The sequence below is a fragment of the Agelaius tricolor genome, unplaced genomic scaffold (assembly GCF_023055355.1).
Source record: "Agelaius tricolor isolate 1412-34295 unplaced genomic scaffold, bAgeTri1.0.p SCAF_28, whole genome shotgun sequence".
Classification (NCBI taxonomy): Eukaryota; Metazoa; Chordata; class Aves; order Passeriformes; family Icteridae; genus Agelaius; species Agelaius tricolor.
Genome location: NW_027269288.1, coordinates 1,324,503 through 1,351,849, shown reverse-complemented (window position 1 = coordinate 1,351,849; position 27,347 = coordinate 1,324,503). Strand labels below are relative to the sequence as shown.

The 27,347-nt window shown below is 44.0% G+C and overlaps 1 protein-coding gene across 4 annotated transcripts; it reads right to left on the bottom strand.

The window, feature by feature from the left end:
* Positions 1-476: 476 nt before the first annotated feature.
* On the bottom strand, positions 477-27,035 carry CDC42 (cell division cycle 42). 4 transcript variants are annotated; one of them, XR_011682663.1, is made up of 7 exons: positions 26,903-27,035; positions 14,054-14,195; positions 10,731-10,803; positions 7,745-7,854; positions 7,452-7,649; positions 5,648-6,742; positions 2,433-3,286 (listed from the first exon to the last, which is right to left on the bottom strand). XR_011682663.1 is itself a non-coding variant. In XM_071449234.1 (6 exons), the coding sequence occupies exons 2-6, from the start codon at positions 14,156-14,158 to the stop codon at positions 1,735-1,737; spliced, it is 576 nt and encodes a 191-aa protein (XP_071305335.1). In that variant the 5' UTR covers positions 14,159-14,195; positions 26,903-27,035; the 3' UTR covers positions 477-1,734. The 4 variants fall into 4 exon arrangements, 2 of the variants coding, with proteins under 2 accessions (XP_071305335.1, XP_071305334.1); XR_011682664.1 differs by having other exon boundaries at positions 5,678-6,742; XM_071449234.1 differs by lacking the exons at positions 2,433-3,286; positions 5,648-6,742 and adding an exon at positions 477-1,824.
* Positions 27,036-27,347: the final 312 nt, after the last annotated feature.

Below are 27,347 nucleotides of genomic sequence, written 5' to 3'. Positions count from 1 at the left end.
ATAATAAATACAAGTTATTATCAACAGTGTTAAGACTTTGCTATTCTTCTCAAGCATGAACAAAAAGGTGAGATGAAGTGTGTGCAGTTTTGGGATAGGTATGACATCATTTGTCCCTTTAGGCCTTCTGCTATCTGCCCATGAGCAGGGAACAACAGGAAATTTCTTGACAGAAGAGATTCAGGAACCCAATAAGCCCCAAAGCCAGCTTTTACTATTTGGGAGCATGCACACTGAGTATTTCTTTGTTTAAGAACTACTGAACCCTCTTCTTCACGGGGTCTGACAGGAAAGATGCTGCAATAAAGATTAGAGCAATTTTGACAGGACTGAGGCCAGAAGCAGACTGACAAGGATTAAACATTAAGGAAAGGCTAGCTCACAAGGAGGAAAGGGGGGGGCTCACAAGGGATAAAAGCCATATTTACAAGTCCTTCACACTCAGAAGAAAGGCAAAGGAAATAACTACCCTCAGGCAGGCTTGTGAAGATACTTTAATACATCTGAAAAGAATGCATATACAAAGAACTTAGACATGAAAAAGCATTGGTTCAACACTAATGAGTCTACAAGAAATTTAAATTGTGGAAGATGGAGAAGATTCCCTAAGTCTTAAATTTTTTTGAATTTGCAAACCAAAATATATTTTTGGTAAAATCCTTATGATACTCCAGATGGTCTATGTAGAGACACTGCACATGATCCTTAGGGGTTGGAGCCCCTCTTACAGGTCCAAGGTTACTCATGAGCAAAATGCAGAAAAAGGGGTTCCCTCAACTGGTCCCAATATGGTGTCACACCAAACACCAGAAGCCCCTCCCTGCACTTCTTTTCAACTGACACAGGTCTATCTTTCCACCTCTCCCCAAAGGATGCCAAGCCATCCAGCAAGAGATGCACCATCAGAGCCAGCTGCAAAACCCATTGTAGCACATCCCAGGTCCCTTTAGGGTGTCCAAGCAGCCGTGTATGTGCTGGTCATTGTAAGCATTTCTCTAATAATTAAGGATTGCCAGAAGGTAGATTCAATAAAAGCCAACTGACCCAGCTAGGCATACTTCCAAAGGGGCAGTTATTTCTTCAGCACGAGCCAAAAGAATGTGATGGCAAAGATTAAGGAAGAGACCGGCAAGTTAGTCTCAAGTCTGATGGTGCATCCAGAGAAAATCATTCTCCTGTTCCTAAGGCTTCGTAACTTAGAGGATGGGGTATAAATTTATTACCTGCACAGTTAAAAAGCCAGGGCAAAAAGATACAAGGCAACTTCAGAGAAGATGTATTTTCTACAATCCTTCTTAGAGGAGCACCAGCTTGGGACCCTACAAGGTCTAGAAACCAGAACCAAGTCTTGCCGCACCAGCGTAAGGGGCAAGACTTCAGTTAAACAGCCTAAAATTAGTCTGTTATAGAAAAAGTCATTGAGCATGCCTTGATGTTAAACAAAAAAAAATTAGAAACAATAAACAAAATAAAAAAAAAAACTAGTAAAGATCAGTGTCTTCTGATAATACATAATTACTCAAAATTAACTAGTTTAAGTGAATTGAGGGGGCACTGGGGAATAAACACTAACATTTTCATCTCACACAGGGATCGTGTGGGGGAGATGGGAGTGCAGGGCATTTATCATTATTGCAAAAACAAATTTTAAAATTTTATCTTTAGTTTGATTTTAACATTGCTTTTAGTATGACATCAAACACCAGCTTTGCAGAAGGGGCTGTGGAGGGACGTTCATAGCAGCACACACCTGCGAGTCTTCTTCGGCTCCGGGGGCTCCAGGGCAGCCAATATCGCTTCGTCAAATACATTCTTTAGGCCTTTCTGAAAAGGGGCAAAGAGAGAAAGGGGCAGTTTCATTTTTGATTTTTCACACAAACAAAACCCCAGAAAGCCAAGTGGCAGCCACACCCCTTAAGGACACATGGAGATTTGCCATCCCTAAAGCCTGCCTGCCCAGCGAAGCTCCGTACAGCTTCTCAGCAGAGCATCTCATTTTCAGAACAAGAAAACTAATCCTCAGAGAACAGAGCAGTGTGCTTCACAAGTAGCAAAACACGTGCACCAAAGTAATTTCCTTAAGGCAACTTTTACGACTAACTGGCTACTCATATTTCATGTGCTAGTAACAAAGTAGAAAGTGCTGCATTCAGATGGAAGAACTTAACCTGGAGCACACCTGTGACAACACACCCCCGTGTGTCAGTGGAGGAGAGACAAGGTAAGTATGCAATTATAACCTTGTCCAGTACATGCTCTGGTCAGGCATCCAGCCCTAAACACCCCAGGGTTAGAAGTAGCCAGGCAGAGCCCAGAAAGCCGCCATGGTAACAGAGAAGTCGAGCTGGGAGGAGTACAGAGGGGTATCATACACTCTGTTAAGGATTAAACTGGAGCCAGGAAATGCAACTTGAATAAAGTTTCATCAGTCATTTATACAAACAACTGCAATTTTTAATCTCAAAATTTAAAGACAAGCTACAATCGATGTTTTTTCCTTAAAACAATAAAAATCAGAAGCACAATAGTAAGCAGCAGCTTTACATCTTACAGTAACAGGCTTTAAGGATCTATTATTGAAATGAAGAGCTCTACCATGTTAATGAAAGCAATAATTTTAACAGTTCATAAAGCAGTAGCAAGTACATCGATATTTCCTTCCCCCCAAGGACTGACAGATACTCCACTAAAGCACAGACAGCCAAAGCAACAGCAAACATCTCACTGCACACAGGAGAACCAGAAAATCCTTCACTTTACATCATCATTTGCAGATCACCAGTTCAGGTACTTTTGTCATGCAAATACAGTTAAGAGTCACAAGTAGAAATGGAAAACACACACACTGTTTCTTCCAGTTGGATTCAGGAAGATGAAACATCATCTCTCATTTTTTTGGTCATTCTTTAAACAACAATGTAACCAAATCCTTTCCCCCAACAGCCTGAATTATAAAGCTAGCCACACCTGGCAACCCAAGCAGCAGGGAGTTAAGCGAGTCCAGTTCACGTTCCACAGTCACAATGTTTTACTAAAGATCTCAAGTACTGTTTTCAGTCCAAGAGCTAATACAGAGGTCGCTCTAAGATGGCAAGCAGGCACAACAGCTTTCAATCAAGGTGGTTTGATTCATTTTTAACCGGATTTCTACAGTAGTGGGACAGAGGAAGCAGCAGCAAGAGGGGAAGAAGAAAGTTTAGAATATACAGCACTTCCTTTTGGGCTGAGTTTCCGGAGGCTCGAGGGCAGCTAGGATAGCCTCATCAAACACATTCTTCAGACCTCTCTACAAGACAGAGGGGAGGAGAAAAAACAGCAGCCAGGTTAGAGGATTAGAGAAAAACAAGCAGATACAAAGAGCATTCAGGAGCAGGCTGAATTCACAGAGGCAGTAAACAGATTTACTTTGCAAAAAAACAAAGTAGATCCCAGGAGAAAATCTCATTTAGATAACCCAGAAGTCAATGACAGAGACAGAACATGTGACAGGCCAAGTCGGACAAAATCAACACTCAGAAGGGCAGAGGCACAAACACAGCAAGAACGTGGGGGAGGGGGCCACACAAATGGTGACGGTTTCCGCTCCACTGCTGTACTACACTGAGGGAGTTTACAGAGGAATAAATCAAGCACACAGCAGCTTGCCCCAGCAGGGGGACCCAAAAGGTCAGTCAAACCTTTTGTTGTCACCCACTGTGGATAAGTGAACACCTCGGATGCACAGAGTATTGCTCCCAACTCCCCAGGTCCAGAGCAAAGGCTCCAAACAACTCCTCTGCTTTGTGAATTCAGCCCCTGAATAACTGAAGGTCTCCAAATGGCTGGGAACACACATTCTGGGATGGAAGCAGGACCACCCTGGTAAGCCATCATCACTGGCAGTCACTAACTCTCAAGTCTTTAGAAGTGATGCAATACCTTACCAGTGCTACTCTGACACTGGGAGCCAGCATGGAAATGGTGCATTTCAGTTATTCAGTTTAGTTGCCAAAGCAAGTGTAACCACAGAAAGACAGGAACAGCTTTATGAGTGAAACAATTGGGATCCAACACCAGAAAAGCAGTCACAGAGCTGCAGGACTCTGCAGGGGTTACACTGGAGCACAAAGTATGCGCTGCATTTGCTGTAAGCACAACAGGAACAGTGCAGGGCGTTACCACTCCCTCCCAAGTCTGCCAGGTTACACACCACACCAGAACTGAAACCTGGCTCAGTTTAGACTAACTGGACTCGCCTAAATCTACTGTCATGAGTGCACCCTTCAAAAATTCAGAACTGCTTTATGATAGCTGAAAGCAAACAGAAAAGCTTCAATTACATCCTGTAAACAACTGCAATCTGTGCAAAAATTAATTTGTTTTCAGATCATTCAAATGTAACTGGTTTTTCCCTTAATAGGTTATACTGGATATATCCCTTTTAGAAGGTCTTTAATCTTATTTTACTGAAGCACATACATGGGAGACCTCTAAGGCAGTGCCATCTGGAAGCATTTAAGGCCATCACATAACATGCAAGATTATACTTGAAAGAACAATAGTTTAAGGAAACTACAATGTACATTCTGTACATCCTCCCCAGCAATTTTTCTTTTTCTTTGAGTGAGTTGCAACTCAGGCTCACAAAAGAGCTAAAGACTTCCGATATATAATGCCTCTGAAGTCTAAATAGCAATTAAATTTAATTTCTCTGTGCAAAAAAGGCTGCAGCATAAAATCAATTATGTACTGTTAAACAGATTAAGAACCCAGGCAGGGCAAGAGTCAAGAAAACAATTTTACTTAAATTCTCCTATTCAGGGATTCCTCTTATTTTTGTATCGCCTGCAAGAAATTTGTTCAGCAGTGCAGAATTTGGGATTTGTTTTGAAGGACCTAGCAAAAAAGGGAAGAGGATAAAAAAAAGGACTGGGACAAAATTGTTGTGAAAATGGACCAGGGTTAAAAGCCTGGATGACCATGAGTAACAACATGAAGGGAAGAAATTGTCTTCAATACCACAGACACACAGGCCTGTTAAAATCATGACTTTTGTGTTACACTGGAAACAGGCTGAGATCAGGCTTCCTCCGTTTATGGACAGCTTAAAGCACTTTATATATCTGTGTCAAAACTGCAACCCACCATCAGGAGAAAAAGAAACCAAATTCAGCATTCTCTCTGGTGTGAGGTACTAGGACTGAGCTTCAGAAAGTGCAGACATCCGTACCCAAGAGGAACAGAAGTAACAATCACTGTAGTTGCAATCTGTCAGTCACCCTTTCCTAACAGCAAAGCCTCACCTACTTGTCACAGTAGCACTGGGTGATTTTGTAAAGAAAGGCTTGAGACAGACACTGAAAATGCCTTCATCACAAAAAGGGATTCCACAATCTGAGGAAAGGGGGATAGAACTGGCTCTCCAATAGAGCAGTTATCCAAACTTGGGGAGAAGATACTCTCTTTACAGAAAAAACTCAGCCTCTCATGACTCACATAGTACAAAAATAAATAATGCCAGCTCCATGATTCTATGAGTATTAGCTACTGTGGTGTCAAAGTAATTTGTAAATTAGTTGGGAAGAAAAAAAACACCCTGCACTGCTGAAGTGAACCGCACAGACAGCATCCAAGCCAAAGAGAGATTGAACACCCAGTTGAGTCTCACTTCAGCTAAAATCAGCTACTACAGCATCACCTTGCAGGTAGGAAAATAACCCTCCAGGCCAGGGAAGCTGCCTTCTGTGTTCAGCAGGCTGCCAGTGAGATCACTGCAGAAGCTCCACACAACCCTGTGCAGATCAGTTACAATGCTGTTTCACCAGCTACTGATGACAGACCCAGGAAAAAAGTGGTGAGTCAACAACAAAGGAAGGGAGAAAAATGGAGCAGATGCAAACCAACTAGTTGTCCAGGTGAGAAGGCTTCTGAATCCTCCTCCCAGTTCACTCCTGACCACTAAAATCATCACTTGGGATACAAGCACTAACGCTCTGGAAGAAAATTCAGGCTGAGCTTCCAAGTGCATAAAGTTGTTCACTGCAACAGATACAGATTAGTCTATCGGGAAATAGAAAGAATGGATAAACACCACCATTTTTTTGTCATATCAACTCTTGCTGTAGTAATTCTAAGTGATTCCATGCAATTTTAGCAGACACAAGCTCAAGTCCAAAGCTACAGAGGAAAGGGTCTCAGAGAGCAATACAGGACAAAGGCCCTGGCAGGTATTTACCCAATTAGCAGGTTCTACAACCTAGTCAGCAGCAGCATTCAGGCTGTGCCAGACACCAGTATTTTGGGGCTGAACAGACCCAAGAAAAACTACAGCTCAAGCATGAACAGCCCTCAGCTTGCCTGCGGGCAGTTAGGAAGCATGGCCAAGACCACCTTTTGATCAGGGATTCCCAGGATGAACAGTAGCATGCCTCACCACATCATCTCCAGTGCCAGTGTCCTGCACAACTCCAGCAAAGCCAATTCCTTCACAGGAGACACCCAGGCAAATCTTTGTTACAAAAAAAGACTGAGGATTTTAAATGGAAGAGTAAACATGCAATCTGGAAAAAAGGGGCAAGATAAGTAGAACTTCAGGATTTGTGAAGTTTGGTAATAGCTTTGTGCTCAAGGAGATCAATGAACAACATAACTGGAAAGAGTAAGGAGCTTGATACTGTGCACCCCTCGTTCCATGCACATCAGAGATGAACAAATTCTTTACAGACCAGCATTAAGGAAGCTGTTCAAAGTGTTAGAGTCAATTCTGCAAGAGTAAGAACCTAAGATTAAGTTCTCAGAGCATCCAAAGCCAAGCCAACAGGTCAGCTAGCCAGAAAATGGCTCCCACTCTAGTATTCCTAACTGAAAGGGAAAAGATAATTGAGTTTCTTGCTCTCAAATCAGCTACTTTAGTTGGCATTTGACTCACATTCACAAGTTATAAACATGATGTAAGAACTGTCTTAAGAACTATTTAACTGTTACTTTCTGTTTTAACAGAACTTCTATCTGACGGAAGGACATAGGAAAGAGCTCACCACCAGCTGCACAGGAAGAGAAGGCAGCTATCAACTATGAAGGTTTCCAGCCTTCAAAGTACCAGCATTAACGAGAGGCATTTTTTTCCTTTGCCTGCTTGTTTCAGCAGTGACGTGCACTCTGTGTCCCAACCCAATTATTGTCCATAATGTACCTTCTAAGTTATCAACGGTTATTTTTCTCCAGCACAGAAGCAAACACAGTAAGCACACCCTCCTTCATCACCCACATTAGGCCTAAACCACACAGGCTGATTTTCTTTGTACCACTGCCAACTCTCTGTGCCTCAGAACAACATGACAAAGAGAAAGCTACACTGTAAATAGCAGAAACAGAGCTTACACCCCTTCACATCCACACTGAGCTGTTTCTCCCTGGAACTGAAAAAAGTATGGAATAAAAGCAAGCAAAAATGGTCAAAGACCAACCCTTACCTGCGTAAGTGCAGAGCATTCCACGTATTTTACAGCCTTCAGGTCCCGGGCCAGCTTTTCAGCAGTCTCTGGAGTTATAGGCTTCTGCTTGTTCTTGGCAAGTTTCTCAATTGTTGAGGGATCATCTCTTAAATCAATCTGGGTCCCAACAAGCAGAAAAGGAGTCTTTGGACAGTGGTGAGTAATTTCAGGTACCCACTAAAGACAGAAGAGACACAGCATTTGTTACTAACTACCTAAGATAACTCCTGACATACTTCAGCAGCTCTGTTTTCATGCAGAGTTCAACCAACCTTTTCTTTCACATTTTCAAATGAAGAAGGAGAGACCACTGAGAAACAGACCAGAAATACATCTGTCTGTGGATAGCTGAGGGGTCGTAATCTATCGTAGTCTTCCTGACCTAGAAAGGAGGAAATTAACACTGTATTAGACCCAGACGACAAAATCCTGCCCTTTACAGGGAGTCAGAATGAACATTTCATCACAATAACATGGCTGTGATTAATCCTAACTCTTCAGCAAATAGCCAAGCACATAGTGAACTCAAACATTTGAAAAATCTATGTTTCAAATCCAGAATTCACTCAGTTGCTATGTGAGCTGCTGAAAGTCACAGGAAAGCTGGGAAGCCTCCAATACATTTTGAGATCAAACACCTCAGACTGCATAACACTCTCTTCAGTTATGAAGGACAGTTGCAGAACGTCGCTCCAGTTATAGGTGACCATTCATTACAAGTATTATGCCATCAAATTTAATAACCTTAAAAAAAATCCCCTCCTCTTAAGAAGGGAGAAAAAAATAGTTTTGTTCTGACTTATGCTGTGACTCACTGAAGTGTCTCCAGGCATGAGGAGGAGAATGTGGCTGGTACACATGACTGCGACCAGGCCACCCAGCAGTATTCCCCTAAAACCTCACCAAAGTCCCAGCATGGGCTGTGCTTTGGAAGAAGCCAGCCTCCGCCCTTTGAGTCCCTATGTGCATACAGTCTCTGCAAGGCACCACTAGCACTGATCCACCAGCCTGATTGTCAAATTTCATTCTTAAACCTCCTCCTGCCCAATTCAGCAGCACTACTTTTAGAAACCCAATTTGGCAATGAAGCTGCTGCACTTACTGGCAACGAAATCCAAAACACTTGTTTAAGATGTCTCAGATTCCAACTAATGCTGTCTCAGTCATCATACAGGACAAAGACCTACAAGATCTTGAAGGAGCCAACACAGCAGCTGGGACACCTCAATGGAGAAGACCTACAGTTTGAAGATGGAAACCTAGACATCCCGTCCTGTCTACTGTGCTTGGCTGGACAGAGAGGAGTGAGCACTGACCAGAATCATAGTCTCAGTATGGTTTGGGGTGTAAAGAATCTTGAAGCTCATCTCATTCCAACTACCTGCCATGGGCAGGGACACTTTCCACTAGGATCAGGTTGCTCCAAGCCCCAGTCAATCTGGCCTTGGACGCTTCCAGGGATCCAGGGGCAGCCACAGCTTCTCTGGGCAACCTGTGCCATGGCCTCATCATCCTCACAGGGAAGAATTTCCTCCTAGCATCTAATCTAAATCTAAAATAACATGTTGCAATTAACAGACTACTCCAAAAGTCTATCTTCCAAGTACAAGCTCAAAACAAAGACTTGGGTTTTAATCTGAGAACCAGCAATAGGGGCTTCATACATTGCTAAATTTTGTCACCTGTGCTGGCTGGTATTTAGAAAAAGCAGGCAACCATTAAGAACGAATACTTTCCCCTCAGCAGTCCTGCTCTGGAAAGAAGGCCTTTACATTCACAAGTGCACAGAGTCACCTACATGCATTAAAGTAATTTGGTAACTTCTCAAAATTACTAGCTGGATCACTGCTCATGTTGATAACAGAAAATGTGCGTAACTACACACACAACACTTCTCAGAGGTCTGAACCCTCAGCCGGAAAACAGGCAGAGAAGGACCAACACAACCACCCACCCACACCAGGACCATGCAATGCTAGAACTGCTGTAGGACCACCAAGATCCCTACAGCAGACCACACAACATACATCAGGAAAGAGACTCTCTTTTCCACCTAACTCCTCATCCATGAACTAGGGAGCTTACAGTAATGGGAACACAAATCACATTTTGGAGGAGAACATGAAGAGCTAAGTGAAGCCATGCTGAAGAATATGGACAGTACAGGCAGCTCAAGGTACAGATGTAGTGCCAGCAGCAGGTGAGCTCTGGATGTCCAGGAGCTCCAGAGGAGCTGGCACTGACCCTCTGCACAATGAAGGGCACAGGGACCTGTGGCACCGCCAGCTGATGCACATTCAGAGATACAGCAGGAGCCAAGGACTCAGCTGGAAGCTCCCAGACTTTCAAACATGCTGTGAGGGATATAAAAGCCCACAGTTTGCTTTGTTCAGTGTCTCTTCCCACAGGCACTAGCTCAAGCTGTTATTTTGGTTTTGCACCACAATTAAATTTTAAGGCTTTGGATGCCTGAGACATCTATGGGAAACCTGGGGCTGAGGCAGTAAGGAGACCTTGTCTGACTCTGGAGTGTGGTGCACACTAAGAATCAAGCAAGGCCCCACTGTGTCACTGGAGTTGCCACTATGAACAGGCTTCAGTCCCAGCTCAGGTGGTGAAGCGTGACCAGATGGCCAAAAAGGAAAGTTTCTTCAACAGCTAGAGGGTTCAACTGGAAACCTAAGATTGTTTCATTAATCATATTAGACACTAATGATGCATGTAAGAACACAGCTGGAAACAGATTAAATTATATCAGACAATTTTAGATGAATGCTTATGGACTAAGCTCTCCAGAAGGGCTCTTTTGAAGAAGAGTTTACAAAACCAGTTGCTGCCACATCACTTCAGTATTATTAGGAGGTAGGGACGAGCATCCAGCAGCTGAACCAGTTTCTACCATTTCTTTTCACACATGCAAAGCCATGTTTAGCTGTTTCATCACTGCACATTTCTCCAACCTAAAACTGAGATGCAGCTTGAACAAGAGGCCAGCAAATTTTTAATTTTTAAAAGCAAGCAGCGAGAGGGCTTATGAAATCCACACCCTGACTTCATCCACATTAAGGATGCAGAGACATACAACATATTTAAGAGGTTCTAATATTAGTCATTCTGTCTTGACAGAATCAAGAGAGATTTTCCCCTTCTATTAAAAGAAAATCTCAACAAAAAAACCCCAACTGTATGTCTTCATGTTCAACATCACCTCAGGTAAATCTTGCTCAAGTACAATGACACAAGCGCTTGGTTTCTTACCTGCAGTATCGAAGAGGCCAAGGGTGTAAGGCTCTCCTCCAATCATCACTGTTACAGCATAGTTATCGAAAACCTGGCAAGAAAAGAGACACATGTTTCAAGGAGACATGATTCTCAAACCATCATCCTACCCACCTTGTCAGAGCACATCTGATTTCAATAAGAGACACAGCTTAGGTCCTTGGAAAAAGAAAAAAAACAACAAAAATTGAAGAGCAGTGAGACCGCACTTCAAAGCTGTACTCCCCAGAGTTCAAATGTCTCCTTCCCACCTGACCGCCTTGGATAAAGACAGACCTAACACTATCCTATTTTTTTCAGCTTTTCAAAACTTACAATGACTGAGAAAGTAACTATGGCCACTGCACACTGCATATCCCCAGAACATCATCCAGAAGCAGAAATCCACTTCTCACACTATTTTGAATTAGCACATTCAAGATTTTAAAGCACTGCAAGAGACATCACTATTCGTCCCCACTACCTGCAACTCAATCCATCAAACACTGCACTGGGTTTGCTTTACTGAACACACAAGGGTCTAGCTCCAAATCACACCTTGAGGTTGAGGGATGGTTGAAAGCATTTTCACAGGGCACATTCAACATCCCATGACTGTACTGCTTTAAGACCCCAAAAGACCTATCAGGATGAGGACTCCTCTGTTCCTAGGAACAGAATAAGGAGCCAGAGTGATGAAGGTCAGAGCATTTTCTCTTCCACATGTCAGAAGATGGTCGGCAGCTCAATCCCCCAGCAATATCTCCCCATTTTTGTTCAGCTACCACCTGTAGCTGCCCTTTCAGGGCAATTAGCATGTCTCCTTTGTCATCTTGTTTTTTGTTTTTAAAGCTCCCTATCTGCAAAATGGGATTTTTTAATTTCAATTTTTGTGTTAAGGTACAGTTTCTATTGAAATGTTTGGGGTAGAGCCCTAAGAAGGCCAGGGTTATGAGGCTGGCCTTCACAGAAACCAGGCAACTATAGCCTCATAGTACAATTCACGGACAATTTCATCCTCAGTTGTGCCAAAATGGCTAAAAAACAGAGCCCAAAGCAGTTCCTGCCAATGCCAGGCAGCCCACTGCAGCAACTGGCATGAGCTCTCACTTGAGCTGTCACAACCCAAACATTGCCAGTGCCTTTCCAGAGACGTGCCCTTCACTGCCTTGATTTTTGAGAATGGCAACAAAATCAAAAACATACAGGTAACAAACTACGTGCAGTACCACCATGAAACCCATCTTCCACTGGGAAACATCTTTCATGAAGGGAAAGGATTGCAAAACACAGCACCAACTGAACAGAACTATCTATTGAACTGAAATGGTGTGCTCTCCATCCATACTGTGGCCAGGCTACTGCACAAGAACAGAAGTATCTGTTCTACTTCTCTGTCCATTTATTACTAGAAGCATTAGCTGGAATATCAGAGGTGACATACCAGTTTCCAGAGTCTGAAGTATGCCTCTAGGCTGTTCACAGAATTAGGAACGGGCCTCTGATATCTCCAGAACAGCGAATTCCTCAAGCCATGAAGTTCAGAGGTAAATAGCATTTTGGAAGCATGAGGCAGATTTAAAAGGCACTATAGAGAAGCCTTAGCACACCTTGAACACGCTTCACTGGCAACTAACTTTTTGGCATGTTTTCCACATTCCTTTCTAGCAGAGATTTACAGCTAGTACTACTGTGTGCAGGACAGCATACCAACCAAGGCTTTCAAAACATACATTTTAAGATTATAACATTTTTCAGCTTAATCACTTCCCTTAAGGGGTAAGTATAGAAACACTCACTGCTGAATTCACTGATCAATTTCATTTTGCCTTGACTATAAAGAACAGCTGAAATAGGACAAGCAGCCTTTCACAGGTTCAGCACAGGATGTAGGTGCCCTACAAGCATCACATCAGGATATCTGACACCACTGAAAAACTTAAGAATGGCAAAACAGTTTCAAATGCCACTTCTCTACCAATCCATAAAGAGCCCATGAGAGAGGCTGATCCCGGGTCTCTGTGCCTACAGCACAATCCACAAGTTCCCACTAGTGACCACTGCCTCTACCCTGAACACTAGGAGGTTTGGGAGTTCTTTTATGTTCAGCTCCTGATCTACAACTAAAGACAAACATTTTTATTTTGTGGAAATCTGTCCTACCCAGGACAAACCTCGTATCTGCTAAGTTGAAAAATTCTGGATAGCGTATAAAGCCAGTATCTCAAAGAGACGTGATGATGTTTACTGCAACTTCTTTCCCACAAAGAGAAGACATTTTTGTAAAGTCCTATTCCAAAAGAGCTATCAGACAGAGCTAACTGCCATCTCAGAGGAGCTACCTGGTCTTCTGAGTTACTTTGTAACACAGAGAATATTACCAACGCTATCACTGGCAGATGTTCTCTGTGATGCATTTCCACGTCCAAATTTGTTTGGGATACACAGATAAACTCTTCAACTTGTATATTAATAGAAGATGGCCTTTTCGGTCCATAACAGAGAAAATTAGTAAAAAGAGCATCCAGCTGCCAGTCTCTTGCAGCAACCTCACTAAAAACTGACCCACCTCAGTGGTAGTACACCGATCTTGCATATGCAATATTAAGTAGAAAAGCACTTTTCTAGCAGGAGGACCATGCACATGCCTCACAGGCAGTCAGACTGCTCTCAACTTGAACTTTGGATAAGTCAAGGGATTCAGTATTTCAGAAAACTGAGCCTGTGAAACTCAAAACAGTTACTTCAACGTAGTTAAGGACTATGCATACATTTGGAAGTACAAAAGAATGTGACTGCATCCAAACACACTCCTCATACTTAGCTGAAGTTGACAAATCACCCTCCATAGTGAGGGTGAGAAAAATGAGTGAGAAAAATGAGCCTCAGAAAATGTTAACTGTAGTCACTGACTATTCTAGCAACATGAAACACTCCCTTCCCTAAAAACAAAGATGTAGCAGGAAGTGAGAGCACAACCAGGAGAGTGGGTGTTCCTACTGCTTACTCTCCACTGATCTGCAGTTGTTGGCACTGATTATCTCACTCACAGAATCCATCCACAAAGAAAATGCAGATTCTGCACAGCAGTCAAGTAGCAAGAACTGACCATATACAGGTGAACTGACTAGCACTACCAGGGGATATGGAAGGTAACAGCATGGTATCAGATTCTCACTTCTCCATGCTGTATTAGTCAGTCTCCAAGAGTCTATAAGAACACGCATTAGGGAATGCATGCCATCAAGGTTAGTTCAAAAAGGAACTCATGCTACCCCGCCCCAGCAAGCCCAAAGAACAATTTGAGCCATTCTCACACTTACCGTTGGTACGTATTCCGATGGGAATTTATTTGTTGTATAAGAAATTAAGAGACAAGTTTTACCAACAGCACCATCACCCACTACTACACACTTGATCGTCTGCATTGTTGAAATCTACTAGATTATCAACTCCAAAAAGAACCTAGAAGAAAAAAAAAGATACATATATTTAGATGTTTCCCACATGCACTAGACAGCCATGCACATCACCTTTGACATGAGCCCAAACCACTAATAGCACATGTGAGATATGGACACATGACATTCCTAAATGAGTTGGTAGATCCTTTCCCTCCACCACACACACAAAGCAGCTCACATTCATAAACAGAAGAATTTTTGCCTAGTTACCTAGAGACGGGCAAAAACATCTTTTGGCTTTTCCAGACTCGATTTTTATGCATGGAAGTATCTAGCCTCACATGCACTGGAAGCTGGAAGCGTAAGCTCTGGTCTTGAGAGCTGCTCAGGAACACACCTGCCTTCCAGAGAGTTCCCACTGGAGAGCAGCTCAGCATAAGACACACCAGAAGTGTTTATGGAATAGAAATTAACATGTACAGACAGAAATAAACATGATTATTTTCTTCTCTCCCTGTCTTTTTTAGGACCTAAGCATCATTTTACAATTTTCTGGTTAAAGTTGCTAGTTAACACATACCTTTATGCCCACTGTGAAGTGTTTACAGCAGGGCATTCAGATCCCAAGGAGACGGGATTACTCTTCTGACATCACAAAATCTAAATGCACCCAGTTACTCCAACACAGTCTCAGCAAAAACTTTAGTGCATGAACTAAACCAGTATGCATCACCAATATCTCCTCCAAACACTTGCTGGCTATCTCCAGTGTTGCACAGCTGTCTTTCATTTGTGTATTACTTTAATTAGAGGTGTACCAGGCCTCTGGTCATGCCTTCGCATAGATGTGTGAAATCCTGACCCCAGGAAATTAGTGGCAAAGCTCTCACTGACTGTCAGCATAATATCATCCAAAACATTTTTATTTACAGCAACAAAGACTTGCTGCACAGTCTCTGTAAAGTCCTGAGGGGGAGCAGCAGGTGTTGCAAGCAGCAAATTTGCCATCACAAATTGGCCAGCAAAGCTTTATCAAGCAAGGATGTTGCCATGGTTCTCAGGTCTGGGTAACTGCAAGTCAGGGTAACTGTATTAAAAAATCCAAATCAATCCCTCCTGAACTATTCATTTGGTCACTTCCTGAAGATTTCATTTCTTACAGTAATGTAAATAAAGTACAGTGCAAATCCAAATTTTTGAGGCTTTAGTCACAGCCAGCAACATGATTTGATACTGTGCATCACACCGTCATTCCTGCAAGGAAAGGAAATTGCTAGGGACTCAAAAGAAACATACCACCCCCAGCTCTTCTTTAGATACCACAGGGTTGCTCTAAGATTTCAAGAAAGACAGCTACCTTCATAATAAACATCCTCAAAAGTTCCTAAGAACAGTACTTTGTAGGGGAATACTAGCTACAACCATTCCCACAAGACCTGGACAAAACCACAAGCAGTTTTAGGAAATGACAGCAAAGATTCTCAGGGCAGGCCATCAGCGAGCACCTGGTACACCAGGCATTCCCATTGCCATCCTCACCTATAATTCTTCTTTCAGCAAGCACAGAGATAATAAATAATGTGTGTAAGCATCAGGTGTTGCCACCAGTGCCCCATTTCAATATCAATAGAATCTATTGATTTATGCAGATCTCAGTTTCCCAGCAGACATCCAGAAGGATGCACTGTGCAGACGTATCAACAGGCCCTTCATTAATACAACAAAAAGCTCTGCAATTTGGCCGTGAAGCAAACACATATTTACTCAGAAGGAAAAAGCAACTATTTACATTTCAGAAGACATGTTCTGTGTTCAGGCCAGTTCAACTGTTTACACCCAAGTACTATTATTCAATATTGCCTCAGTTGCGAAGGGCTCCCACAGTTCTGCCTTGCCATGCTGTCAGCACTGATTGATCCCAGAGAAAGTCCCATTTCAGAAGAAAAAAAAACCAAAAACAACCAGACAGAAAGCAGGCAGTGGAGCAGCACAGCTCAGGCCCATATTAAGAAAGTTTTCGTGCTCAGAGAAAAGGTGCAAAGGCATGAGCCACTCATTAAGGTGATTTCAAAAGGAAAACATGCCAAAACTCAGGCAGAGCAAATGAACCCAAGTGCATTCCAGCTAATCCCAGACGCAGTCAGCAGTATGCCCCACTGATATAGGCAATACAATTCTACCATCTACCTTTCGGTCTGGGCAAAGCCCAAAGCATTCAGCTCTGCCGCTGCTCAATGCGAGTAAGCTGCTGCCTCCAAGAATTCCTCTCAGAGTTAGTAAATGAAGTACAAAACAAATCTCCAGACTGGGTTTCCCAGCCACTTCTCATATGTTTTTCCAACTTCCACTCAAATTTGTTACACTGCCCAGCCAGTCCCTGGAACCCCTGCTCCAGCTGTCCTTGCTCACCCCAGGGCTGGCACAAGTGGAGGAACATCCCTCTCACGTAACAGCACTTACAGTCAAACCTTTAGAGAAGCACTCTTTCCAAGCAGCTCTCTCCTTGGCAGACCAGAACTCCTCCATGCTGTAATCCTCCCTTCCTGTTCTACCTGTAAGTTACAGGTTTCACATCTGCTTCAGACCACCTGTCCAGAGCCCAGAAGACACACTAGAGATAAAATCCTGACTCTGAAGCATTCCCTGTGCTCACTGCAACAGACCAATCCATGACTCTCCATAAACTCAGGTTTTGTATATTACCAAAAAACCTCACATACACTTTTGTAAAAAGAAAAAACATTTAAAGCTCATTACTCCAGAGAGCATCAAGCAAGCCACAGTACTAGAAAGTGTCTCAGGTCACAGAGTGTGCTGCAAGCCTTTGCTTCTTCCCTGTCCTTGGATACACGCAAGTCCCCCCACACTGACACTGGGAGAGAAGATGTTGTTCTCTGGCAAGGGCTCAGGTCAGAGTCTGGGGCTGACACAGCACCAGCTGCACACATCTCATATTATGCCTACCACAGCTCTGACTACGGCAGTGAGCTACTAGCCCTATCCCACACAGTTTCTCTCAAAGAAACACCAGCACTGCAAATCAAGAGCATCTACAGGAGCACAGCTCATTCATTGTCTCTGCACCTCCAATTCCCTCCTGAAGCAAAGCATTGGTGTGGAGCAGATCAACGACTCAAACACACAAGCCACTGCACAGGGTGAGGCAGCACGCACTACTGTTTTCTACCAGGTGACCTGATCCTTTCAGTTTTCTGGCAGTGGGAATAAAACAGAGAGCAAATAACCCAAAGCCTTGCTCTGGAGCCTAAAGTAGAATTTAAATGGCACAACAGGGGTCTGGAAAAGCCCAGGCAGGGCTGTTTTCTTTCTTTTTTGGTTTTTTTCTCCTTTCTAAAACACAAAACTAACAGCATTTACCATGAAACAATTGAACTGGATCACTGGAAATTCTCTATGAAACAAGCAAGTACCACTGCTCTCACATAAGTTGTTCAATTCTGGTTGCCCCCACCACAATTAGACACTTCAAAATTACACATTAAAAGAAACAAAAATTTGGGCACATCCCTTAGGTAAAGAGACCCCCCTACGTTTTTTAAATGGATGCATCACTTTATGCTAAAATACTGAAATAAGATGGTGTAAGTTTTAAATAGATTTAGAGTGTTCAGCACAGGCCTCCAAAGTCTTAGCAGTGGCAAAGTAGCTGGATGAGCTAATGTTTTGCACTTGTAAGAAGTCCACAGATCACAGCTGAAAACAAGCTCATTTCTAAGGAGCTTAGATTCACAATCCTGGGACCTCCTCTTCCACAGGAATAGCTTTAAGGATCATTGACTTGTGGTTTAAAAGTATTTAATCCAATTTGAGATTAACCACAGAATAACTCATCCCCAGAGTGCAACGACAAGGGAAATAGAAACAAAGAAGTTACAGAGGCTTTGGGCTTGCTGCCCCCCAGAAGTCACCACCTACTAAAAGGGAGTCTGTATGTACAACACCCAGCAGAGAGAGCACTCCAAGCAGTTTTAAATATCTGAAAGAATTGAAAGAGACTGGAAAGCACTGAAGTCATCCCAGTCTGAGGGCAGTGAGTGGATTTTGAGCCATGTAATTGTGTGCCATCTGGCCAAGCCCAGACAGAAGAGCTGATAAAGACTAGGAATGCAATGCAGGTCAATATGACTTAGTTCTGTTCAAGGAGCTCTGAAGATTTCTTAAAAACATACATAAAACATATTAAAAAAAAGAAACAGAGCATTGCACTGATTTGATCCCTCAAGCCTCTCTGTAGTGTAATCAAAACCTTCAGCAATTCAGTAAAGTACATGTTAACTAATGATACTTGCAGTATTTGCTGGATTTTAACCTGCTCAGCATGTGACCACAACAGCAGGATTTCAGAGAACTCAACACTGTCCTAGAGAACTGGAAACTGTGGATTACACAGCCTCTGTCAAATTCATAGGCACATTTTACAAAATTTTGCTTTAAAGCTCCATTACACTTTTGTGGAAGACAGCTGATCTGCATTTAGGATTAATTCCAGAAGTGTTAATAGAGACGTGAGCAATACAACAAACAAGGAACAGAAGTCTCCAGGGGGACATTCTGGAGCTTGGTAATCCTTCCTGGAGCAAAGGAAATTCAGGAGGGACGCACTTTGGTCACACAGGCCTGTTCAAGCACCAAGACACTAACCAATCACAAGAGGCTGAAGAAATCCACGGTACCCATGGCAGGTTCCCACTGACTAAGCACTAGCCATACCATCCCAAACACACTTGCATCTTCTGTGCAAGTCTGACTTTCCCATCCTAAAGGCAAGCATATGAAACATGGTGGTACTATGGGAGCACTTGGCTTTCACAAACTTTCTGTAATTTAAGAGTAGCTCCAATCTGTTCCAGTACCTATGTGCACTATTAACTGGAGAATTAAGTGAAATTGTGTGTGGTTTTGTACACAATCAGTGTTCCCTACTAAACTCAGAGTTACAATCCCCACGATCTCACCTTCACTCTTGCTTCACATGTAATCTGAAGAAGAAATCACAAGCCTTCAAGCTTGTTAAAATTTCTCTAACTTTTAAGCTACTGAAGTTTGTTTTCAGGTTAAAATGTGCACATTCTCCCAGCTAAAGGAAACTGTGCTGTCAGATCTGTCTGTGTGTCCTGAACTCGCTTCCTGCCTCGGCAGCACCACCACTTCCTCTATCAGGCAGGACTCAAACTGCTGCCATTTCATCACTAGGACTGGCTACCTTGGCTCACTGCAAGGTACTGCCAACTAAGAACCAATTTGTGGTGCTCTCTGGGATACACCATTAGCATAAGAGTTGAACCTTAACCAGTCAATCACAGCTTCCAGATCCTGTTTGGGCACCTGCTCCTCATTCAAAGAAAACAAGCAGCCATTTCTGAAAACTAAGATTTTTTTTTTTTCCCCATCCAATGTCATTTTACAGTTAACAGTTTATTCATCCAACTCAAAGCACTCAGGAGTCCACAATGACAGGAACAATGTTCACAGGATTTTATTCATGATCTCAGGTAACTACTTTTGCCCTTCCATGGTAGTTTCATTTCATATCCTGCAAAACCACACAGTTCTAAATAAAGTCCTCCTTTGTACTTGATAATTTCTTCCCAAATTAATCTATTCTATTTCAAGGTCCTTACCCTGAGCCACCTCTTCTAGCCTTACTACAAACACTTTTGCTTTTCAAAGTGACAAATCTCTCCAGTCACAGGGGCACCAAGGAGACGTACTTGGCTGCTACAATCCCAGCAACCTGATTTGCCTCACCAGAGATACCTACCAGCATTACATGGAAGAGGCACTCTACGCCTATATTACAAACACTACATGACAAAGGTCACCACATACAACACACTGTTTCTCTGCAGAGATCCCAAGCCATTAACAAAGGGACCACATGAGCTCAGCTGCCAACCGCACAGGGAGAAGACCTTGGACCTCTTGGTACAGTCACAAAACCTGTGATGTAAAACACAAACAGAAGCCACTCTCTGAGTAAGAGTTAACTACAGAAGGACGAACTGGCACAGAAAGCAAAACTGGTTTTAAGAGTAGTATCACCATGGCCAGAATTCTCCTCTGCACATGTGCAGCAACCATCTACAGACACAATGAAAATCCTCCAACCCAAAGCCCACCTTCCAGCTTGCTAGGAATCATCTTCTTCATGAAGATCTTACCCCAGAACTAACCACATCTGCCACTTCTATGCTAGTAAAGTGGCAAATGACACATAAAAGAATATATTAGGTTCTAAACTACCTGGTGCCCAAGCTCAACCGCCCATCCTGCCCAGAGCTTAGGCTGCTGCAGACACTTAATCTCTATACACAAACACACTTGTTCCCAGAGGTTCCAAGTCAAGTTTATCACCTGGGTCTTTAGTTTCTTAGGTGAGGCTTAAAGCGGCTGTTGAACTACAAACCAGGACAGTACTGAAGTTCCACTCCTCTAGAACAAGGGAATCATGAAATCCAAGCTAAAGCCTGCAAAAGCACAAGGGACAGACTTGAGACACAATCTTGTACTCCATCAGTTCAGGATCTTGAAAAGGCTATCCTGCTTTAAGCACTGTTTTGGGGTTAACTATCACTAACAGATCAGACACAATCCTTTAAATACTACCAGTTCTCCCTGCAGAGTACAAATTCTGTCTCCAAAAACCAGTGTTGCTGTTTACTTTATAAGTGTGTCTAATTACAAGACAGAGGCACAAAAGTTCAGTTGCACTAGAAGCTTTGTCAAGATAAACACAAGAACTCAGGTAAAGACCTGGATCTGCAGTGGGTGGGTTTTTATCTGAAGTTGAAGAGAACGACAGCAGCAGAGCATACTGCTGGGCTCCATCCTACATGCCTGCTCACATCAACAGTCTCAACCTGGTGTTGGATGTCAGCATGAGAAATCTGTGGGCAGGCACACAAAAACAAGCAGTGGGAAGAGCCACAGGATCACCGTCACCAACAGAGCTGGATCAATACCATGACAGCCCTGGTTCATCTCATAGGTTTCTGTTGTTCATGCAACCCACAAAGTTTGCTATCATCACGGGAATCCCTGTTGGAAGATAAAGCATGTATCTGAAGTCCTCGAGCATCCCTTAATCTGCAGATTAATGGACTCAACAGAGCCCGTATACCCCAGCACCTCTGCAGGTTTGAGGTCCCCTTTCTGGACAAATTACTATGAATTGCCAAAGAAGCAATAAGAGATCTCTTCTCAAAATGCAACTATCATAGAGCTATCATAGAATAGAACAGAATATGCTGAGTTGGAAGGGACCCCACTGTTTGAGGTCAACTGATATTTTCTACACTTTATGTCATTTTCTCTCTCTAATTCTGTAATATTTGAGAGCTACTTTGCACATCTTCCTAAAGACTCCTCACAACCGCCTGGTACACATACACAAAACAGGAAGTGAAGACAGTTGGGCAGGGGAATTTGAATAGCCTGAGCCCAAACTACCAGCAGCACCGTAACACACATACCAAGTTTTGCAACTTCAATAAAAAGAAGAGGAAAAACATGTCATCCCATTTTAGCTCTAAATTCAAAACCAGAAAGCTGACCAGCTAGGTAGTATGACTCAGCAGGCTCTGCTGCCATATCAGTTACACTGCAGCGCAGCTGTGCCTGCACCTCCTTAGCCACAGGTACTGCCCACTATCCCACTTCAAGGCTCCAACCAACCACCTTCAAATGAACACAAACTCCACAGAAAAAAAGTGACAACTTTCCCATTATCACTCTGGTTAAAGTTACGCTGTCAAAAGTAGCATCACCACTGGAAAAACCTGCCCCAGATTAAGCACTGGGAAGTGTGTGGGGTTACATTAAGTCCTTTTCTGCCAAAGGCATTTTAATCTTATCTTATTACTCTTCACTTTCACACTCTACAGGAGGCTGTATTCCTCAACCATGCAACAAAATCCTGTTCAATATTTTATTACCACTTAAAAACCCCTATTTTCACTAACTTTGTTGCATACTGGTAATATTTAAAAATACAAGCTGCACCTACGCTCTTATTTGAACACAGCATCCAAGCAAGGCCCACGTGGCCCTGATGGTTCTCCCCACTTTCCCATGGCCAGCTACATTCAACAGAGGTAGAAAAGATATTGGGAGAAGTTCCTCTATTTTGAGGCATGTTTTCCTTCATGAGAAGCACACTGTCTTGCACACTGCAGCAGATCCTGCTTACCCCTGTTATGCGTGGGGAACAGGACAGCTGCAGGTCCTCCATCCACACAAACAGAAAGTTCCCAGGAAGATGTGCTGTGTTCAGGGAGAATAGCTCAGGCTGTGTACCAACATGCTGTTTGAAGACTCCAAAGATAAAGCCTGGTTAAAAAACACTGCAAAAGCAACTTTTTCCAGATACTGAGCTATCCTGGATCGCTGTTAAAATAAAGTAGCTGGAAGGCTCACCAACACCATGACAGCAGCAGGGGAGCTGCCCTTCATTCACCTAACCAACAGAAGGAACCAGAGCAACCGGAACCACCCCACTTCGCCAAGCCCAAGATGAGCCCCAGCAGCCCTCTCCTCAGGACCTGCTGGGCAACTGGCAGTTATTCAGCTATCGCCAGATGCACAAGAGGCTCACGAAAAAGTAACAGCATTCCAGGACATGGGAGACTCAGCAACACTTCACATGCACTAAACCCCAAAGTACCACTGAACTCAAGGTAACTGATCAAACACACTGATGCAGTCAGATCCAGGCCCCACACAAGCCCCTCAGCATTCAGCTGTTCCCCAGCTGCTCTTTGGTGCTCACAGTCATCCAGCTCATGGAGTGGCAGAGGCCTTCCTGACTTGCATGCAAAGCTGCAGGAGCATTTTTGTCATTATTTCCCCAAACAGAACACTCATCACTGGCCAGAAACACAGGTCAGCATCCTTCAACTTCAGACGAGCTGAGCAATTCTAACCAGCTTGCTCCAAAGCAAGATAGTTCTGGCAGTCTCAGCTACTGCTGTGAGTCTAGCAACACATGCCACATCAACCCTCTGCAGCTCCCCCAGGGTCTCTACTGGTCCCAATCCACAGCAGCCTAAGGCTTGCTCTAACACCACCTCAGCTTGGTGAAAACCTTCACCTGCCAGAGTTTGGTCTACGCTGGAAAACACATGCAGATCCCATGCAATCTCATCACAGGCATGGACAACTTGGCAAAAAGCTGGAAGTACCTACAGGAGACAGGTAGTACCTCTCCAGACAAAGGCCCCAAGGAAGCCCCCATGTTACTTTACTAAAAAAGCTTCTGTATTTTTTCATGAGACAAGAAAAAGAAAATGGTGCATGGACCAACTCTCCTGGTAGGAATTATGCCATAACACTCTAAAGTAATGGGGTGAACTGGCAGCACAAGAGCTTAAACCATAATAACAGCTTTTAAAATCTTTTCAAAACAAATTCTTTGTTTTCTCTTTATAAAATATCACTTGTTTGGAAGAAAAATCAAAATTTTAAAGGAAAGAACAGCTGCTCTACTGAAAATTAGTATTTTGAAGTTCTACAACTCTTTAGGTCAGAGTCATTCCCTGAAACTCCAAGGGGAGATTACAAAGATTAATTACACAAACTCTGCTTCTTGTTCTCACTGTTTGCAGTTTTCTGCACACCCAGGGCCAGGTAACCAAACCCAGTTCATCCACTCAAAAGCAACCTAAAGGATCCCCCACAAGAAGCTGGAAATTACCTCCCTTAATGCCATTGCTGTCACTCACCTCAAGTACTGACATACACACCATGGGCTGCAAGAGGCAGCTGACCACTATGCTGGGGTCGCCAGACATCCTCAGGAATGGAGAACTTTTGAGCCAGGCTTCAACCCTTGCAGAAACTCTGGGGAACGGGATTTCTTTACCTACCACTCCTAATAGCAGTCCTTCCTGATGGATATACACTCAGTTCGTATAGTGTACAACCATAATAAAGTGTAAAGTGTAGGGTCTGGCGAAAGCCAGATAATTAAATGATGACCAGCTGCGAAAATGTAAAGATACTTAAAATTTCTTTTAAAATTTTGCATAAAAGCTTATCTGGTCAATAAGTTGCTTTATTTGTCATATATTAACAAGGGTGCTTTCACCTACATTTAATGTAAGGGAGTGAGAGGAGCCAAGGAAGAAGATTAAGTGGTTAAAGAGGGCTTCTTGCTACCTGAAGCACCAGAAACCCGGGAAATTTTACTTCCATTTGATTTGACAGAACTTTCATCTTCTGAAATTAAAAAGATATCATTCTTTTTTTAGCAAAGAATATTTTCCTAAAGGACAAGGATAACTACACCCCCTACAATTCCTCCTGTCTCTTGTTCTAGAAACTCCTATCATAAATTCATGATGGTGTCAAAGGACAGCAGGAGAGCTCAGCTGACCACAAAGAGCAGGCAGAGGAATAAGCACACACAAGCCCATAGACAACTTTCAAAGCTGAGAGCACTCACATGGGCAACAAGCAGATTACACACACCTCACCTGCAACATCTTACATAAACCTCAGCTGTAGTGCTGCACGTTTGTTTATTGTCCTAGTCTTCTGGAGCTAACAGCAGAGCTGGAACCCAGCTACACCAACCCCCCCCATGGTAACAAGAGAGTGGCTGAAAAGGTTTTAATTGTAAGGTCCAGCTATCTATGCTCATAAGACAGAAAATTATTTTAGTACTACAGCACTATTTTAACCAAAAAGAAACTTTACATCAAGATTAGTGGCCAGCTTCATGCTGCACTTTCCATCAGCCCCACATACGGTTTAGAGCAAGGAAAGCCCACAGCACACTTATAAGAGAGATCCCTGGGAGTTTCACAGGGGCTCCATTTCTGTTTACTGTTGGTTTTTAGCAGGACAGTTTTCGAGTTTCCGTTTTAGGTACTTCACACTCTAGAGCTTCCAGAGCTTTTCTATTTAAACAGTAAAAACATCACAAACTCCCCAGCCCTACCATCAGTTTTAGGCAAACAAACAATTCTAAAGCAGAGCACTTAATGAATTCAGAGCATCAGCTGCAGGTCCTGAATAACCAAGTTCAAAGTATGCAAATCTAGTGATTAAAATTTCTGCCTAGGATATGTTACCAAAGTGAAAACATGTTTTATCTTGCACCACAGTAATTTTTTATTCCTTGCCAAGACTTAAAAATCTTTTTTTTTGTTTGTTACTGAAGCATAAATGAGAACTGTTTAAACATTAAATCATTTTTACAGTCAGCAATATACTCATTCAAACCTTACTTGTATGTCTAAGACCTGACTCAAATACACACTTGCCTGCACTACCTTCCTCAGAACCTTACATTAACAACAAGAGTTTACAAAGCAGAAGTTTACAACAGAAGGGAAGTTTATAACAGCTTCCTCACGTACAACCAGCTGAATATAATTTGCTTACTGAAAAAGAGAAGCTGTAATGCTTTACTGAATTATCCCAATCAGCAATACAAAGAGCTTGATCCAGGTTTTAAATGCCCCCTTCCAAAAAAAAAAAAAAAAGTGTTTGGGGCTGCAACTGCAACTCAATACTTTGAACAACCCACACCTCCGTCCTGGGAGAGAAGCACAGATGAATACGAGACAAAGACAATCACAGATGGCCAGACCAAGCAAGCCACTTCTGATCACCCAGTTGCCATCTAACATGGCCTCTTCACCAGAGCTTTTCTTCCTCATGCTGCTGTCAAGATGGGATCTCTGGCGGCCCCGGCCACAGCATCCACACAGAAAGGACACTAGGAATCCTGAGCACGAGAATGCTCTTTGTTAAGCACAGGTTTCTAATGCTGGCTGTTATGTTCACAGCTACCTGGCCCTGTGACTGTCTCCTACTGCTGTCACCAGCTGCAAGTTCTATCTACTTACAAATACACAACTGAAGTCTAGATCACTAAAACAGACCTTTAAAACACAGGGAAGCGTTATGTTGCAGCAGTATATACATTTTATGAGATTCCCAAGGAGAATGAAAAACACATGTCAACACGAACCCTCGAAGCAGTGTTAGCTGCTACCCCAGCTACGGCCAGGGGCATCACGCTGTAACGAGAGCTGTGGGACAGCTCTGGGTAACCCACAGCACTGGGGCTCGTGAGGCAGATGCCCAGAAGAGTCTGCGACTTCTCGACTGAGCGCTGTCTGTGCAGGGCACATAGCTGGAGCTCAATCCCTCACCATGCCCGAACCCCCCTGCGGTTCAGGGCTCCTGTGGCACGGCACACCTCGCCCAACCCATAGCCCCCTGGGGCTTCTCCCACAGTCCCGGGCGTAGCCGGGCTGCACCAAGCGCGGAGGGCCGCCGCTGGAGCCGGGACGGGCAGGGCGGGGCTGGGACGGGCAGGGCCAAGGGAGTACGGGCGGGCCCCACCATGGCCGCGGAAACGCTTCCTGCGCTACTCCGAGGGTCCAGTCCGTCCGCCGCCCGGAAGGGAGGGGGGAGGGTGGGCAGGAGAAGCGGCGGCCATGCCCACCGTCTCAACAGACCAGGCCCACAAAGGCAAGCGCCCGCCAGCAGCCACCGAGACCCGCCGGGACGAGGCCGCCCTTCCCCCCGGCAGGCGGCTGCCGGGGAGGTTCCGCACACACAGCGGGCCCGGCAGGGCGGCTCCCGCACAGCGGGCGCTCCGACCGAGGTGGAGGCCAGGGCTCCACTGGTGGGTGCTGCGCGGAGATCAGGACCAGCCGGTGGTCCGGGGGTCCCAGTGGCTCGGCCGGGGGTCCCGGTCCCGTCTCCGCCCCCCTCCCCCCCCCCCACTCTCACCTCGGACGCTCCGCCGGGCGTTGGCAGCTCACTGCGGGGTCTCCTCGGCGAAGGCACAGGGGCAGCCGATTGACGTCATCGCGCAGCGTGCTGGCGAGGGGCGTGCCAGCTACAGCGCCCCCTGCCGGCCACGCGCCGCTGCTCGCAGGGCTGCTCGCGCCGCTGCTCGCGCCGCTGCTTGGACCGGCAGGGGGCGCGCGCGGGCACGGCCTGCCCCATGTGGGCTCGCCTGGGCAGCGCCCAAACTCCCTGTAAGATTTTTTGGGTTTTTTTGTTGTTGTTTTTGTGTTTGGTGGGTTTTTTTGTGTGTTTTTTTTAGTTTTGTTGTTGTTGTTTTTATTGGTTTGGTTTGTCATTTTGTTTTGTTTGGGTTTGTTTTTTATTTTTGTCTTTTCTCCCTGGACCTGAGGCTGACATAAGAAGGGCTAAAGACACACAATTCCTC

Coding starts and splice junctions, on each gene's coding strand:
- CDC42 (XM_071449234.1), bottom strand. CDS start 14,158: ATGCAGACGATCAAGTGTGTAGTAGTGGGTGATGGTGCTGTTGGTAAA. Junction 10,804..14,053: donor CATCGGAATACGTACCAACG/GTAAGTGTGAGA, acceptor TTTTCTTGCCAG/GTTTTCGATAACTATGCTGT. Junction 7,650..7,744: donor TTGAAAATGTGAAAGAAAAG/GTTGGTTGAACT, acceptor TTCTGTCTTTAG/TGGGTACCTGAAATTACTCA.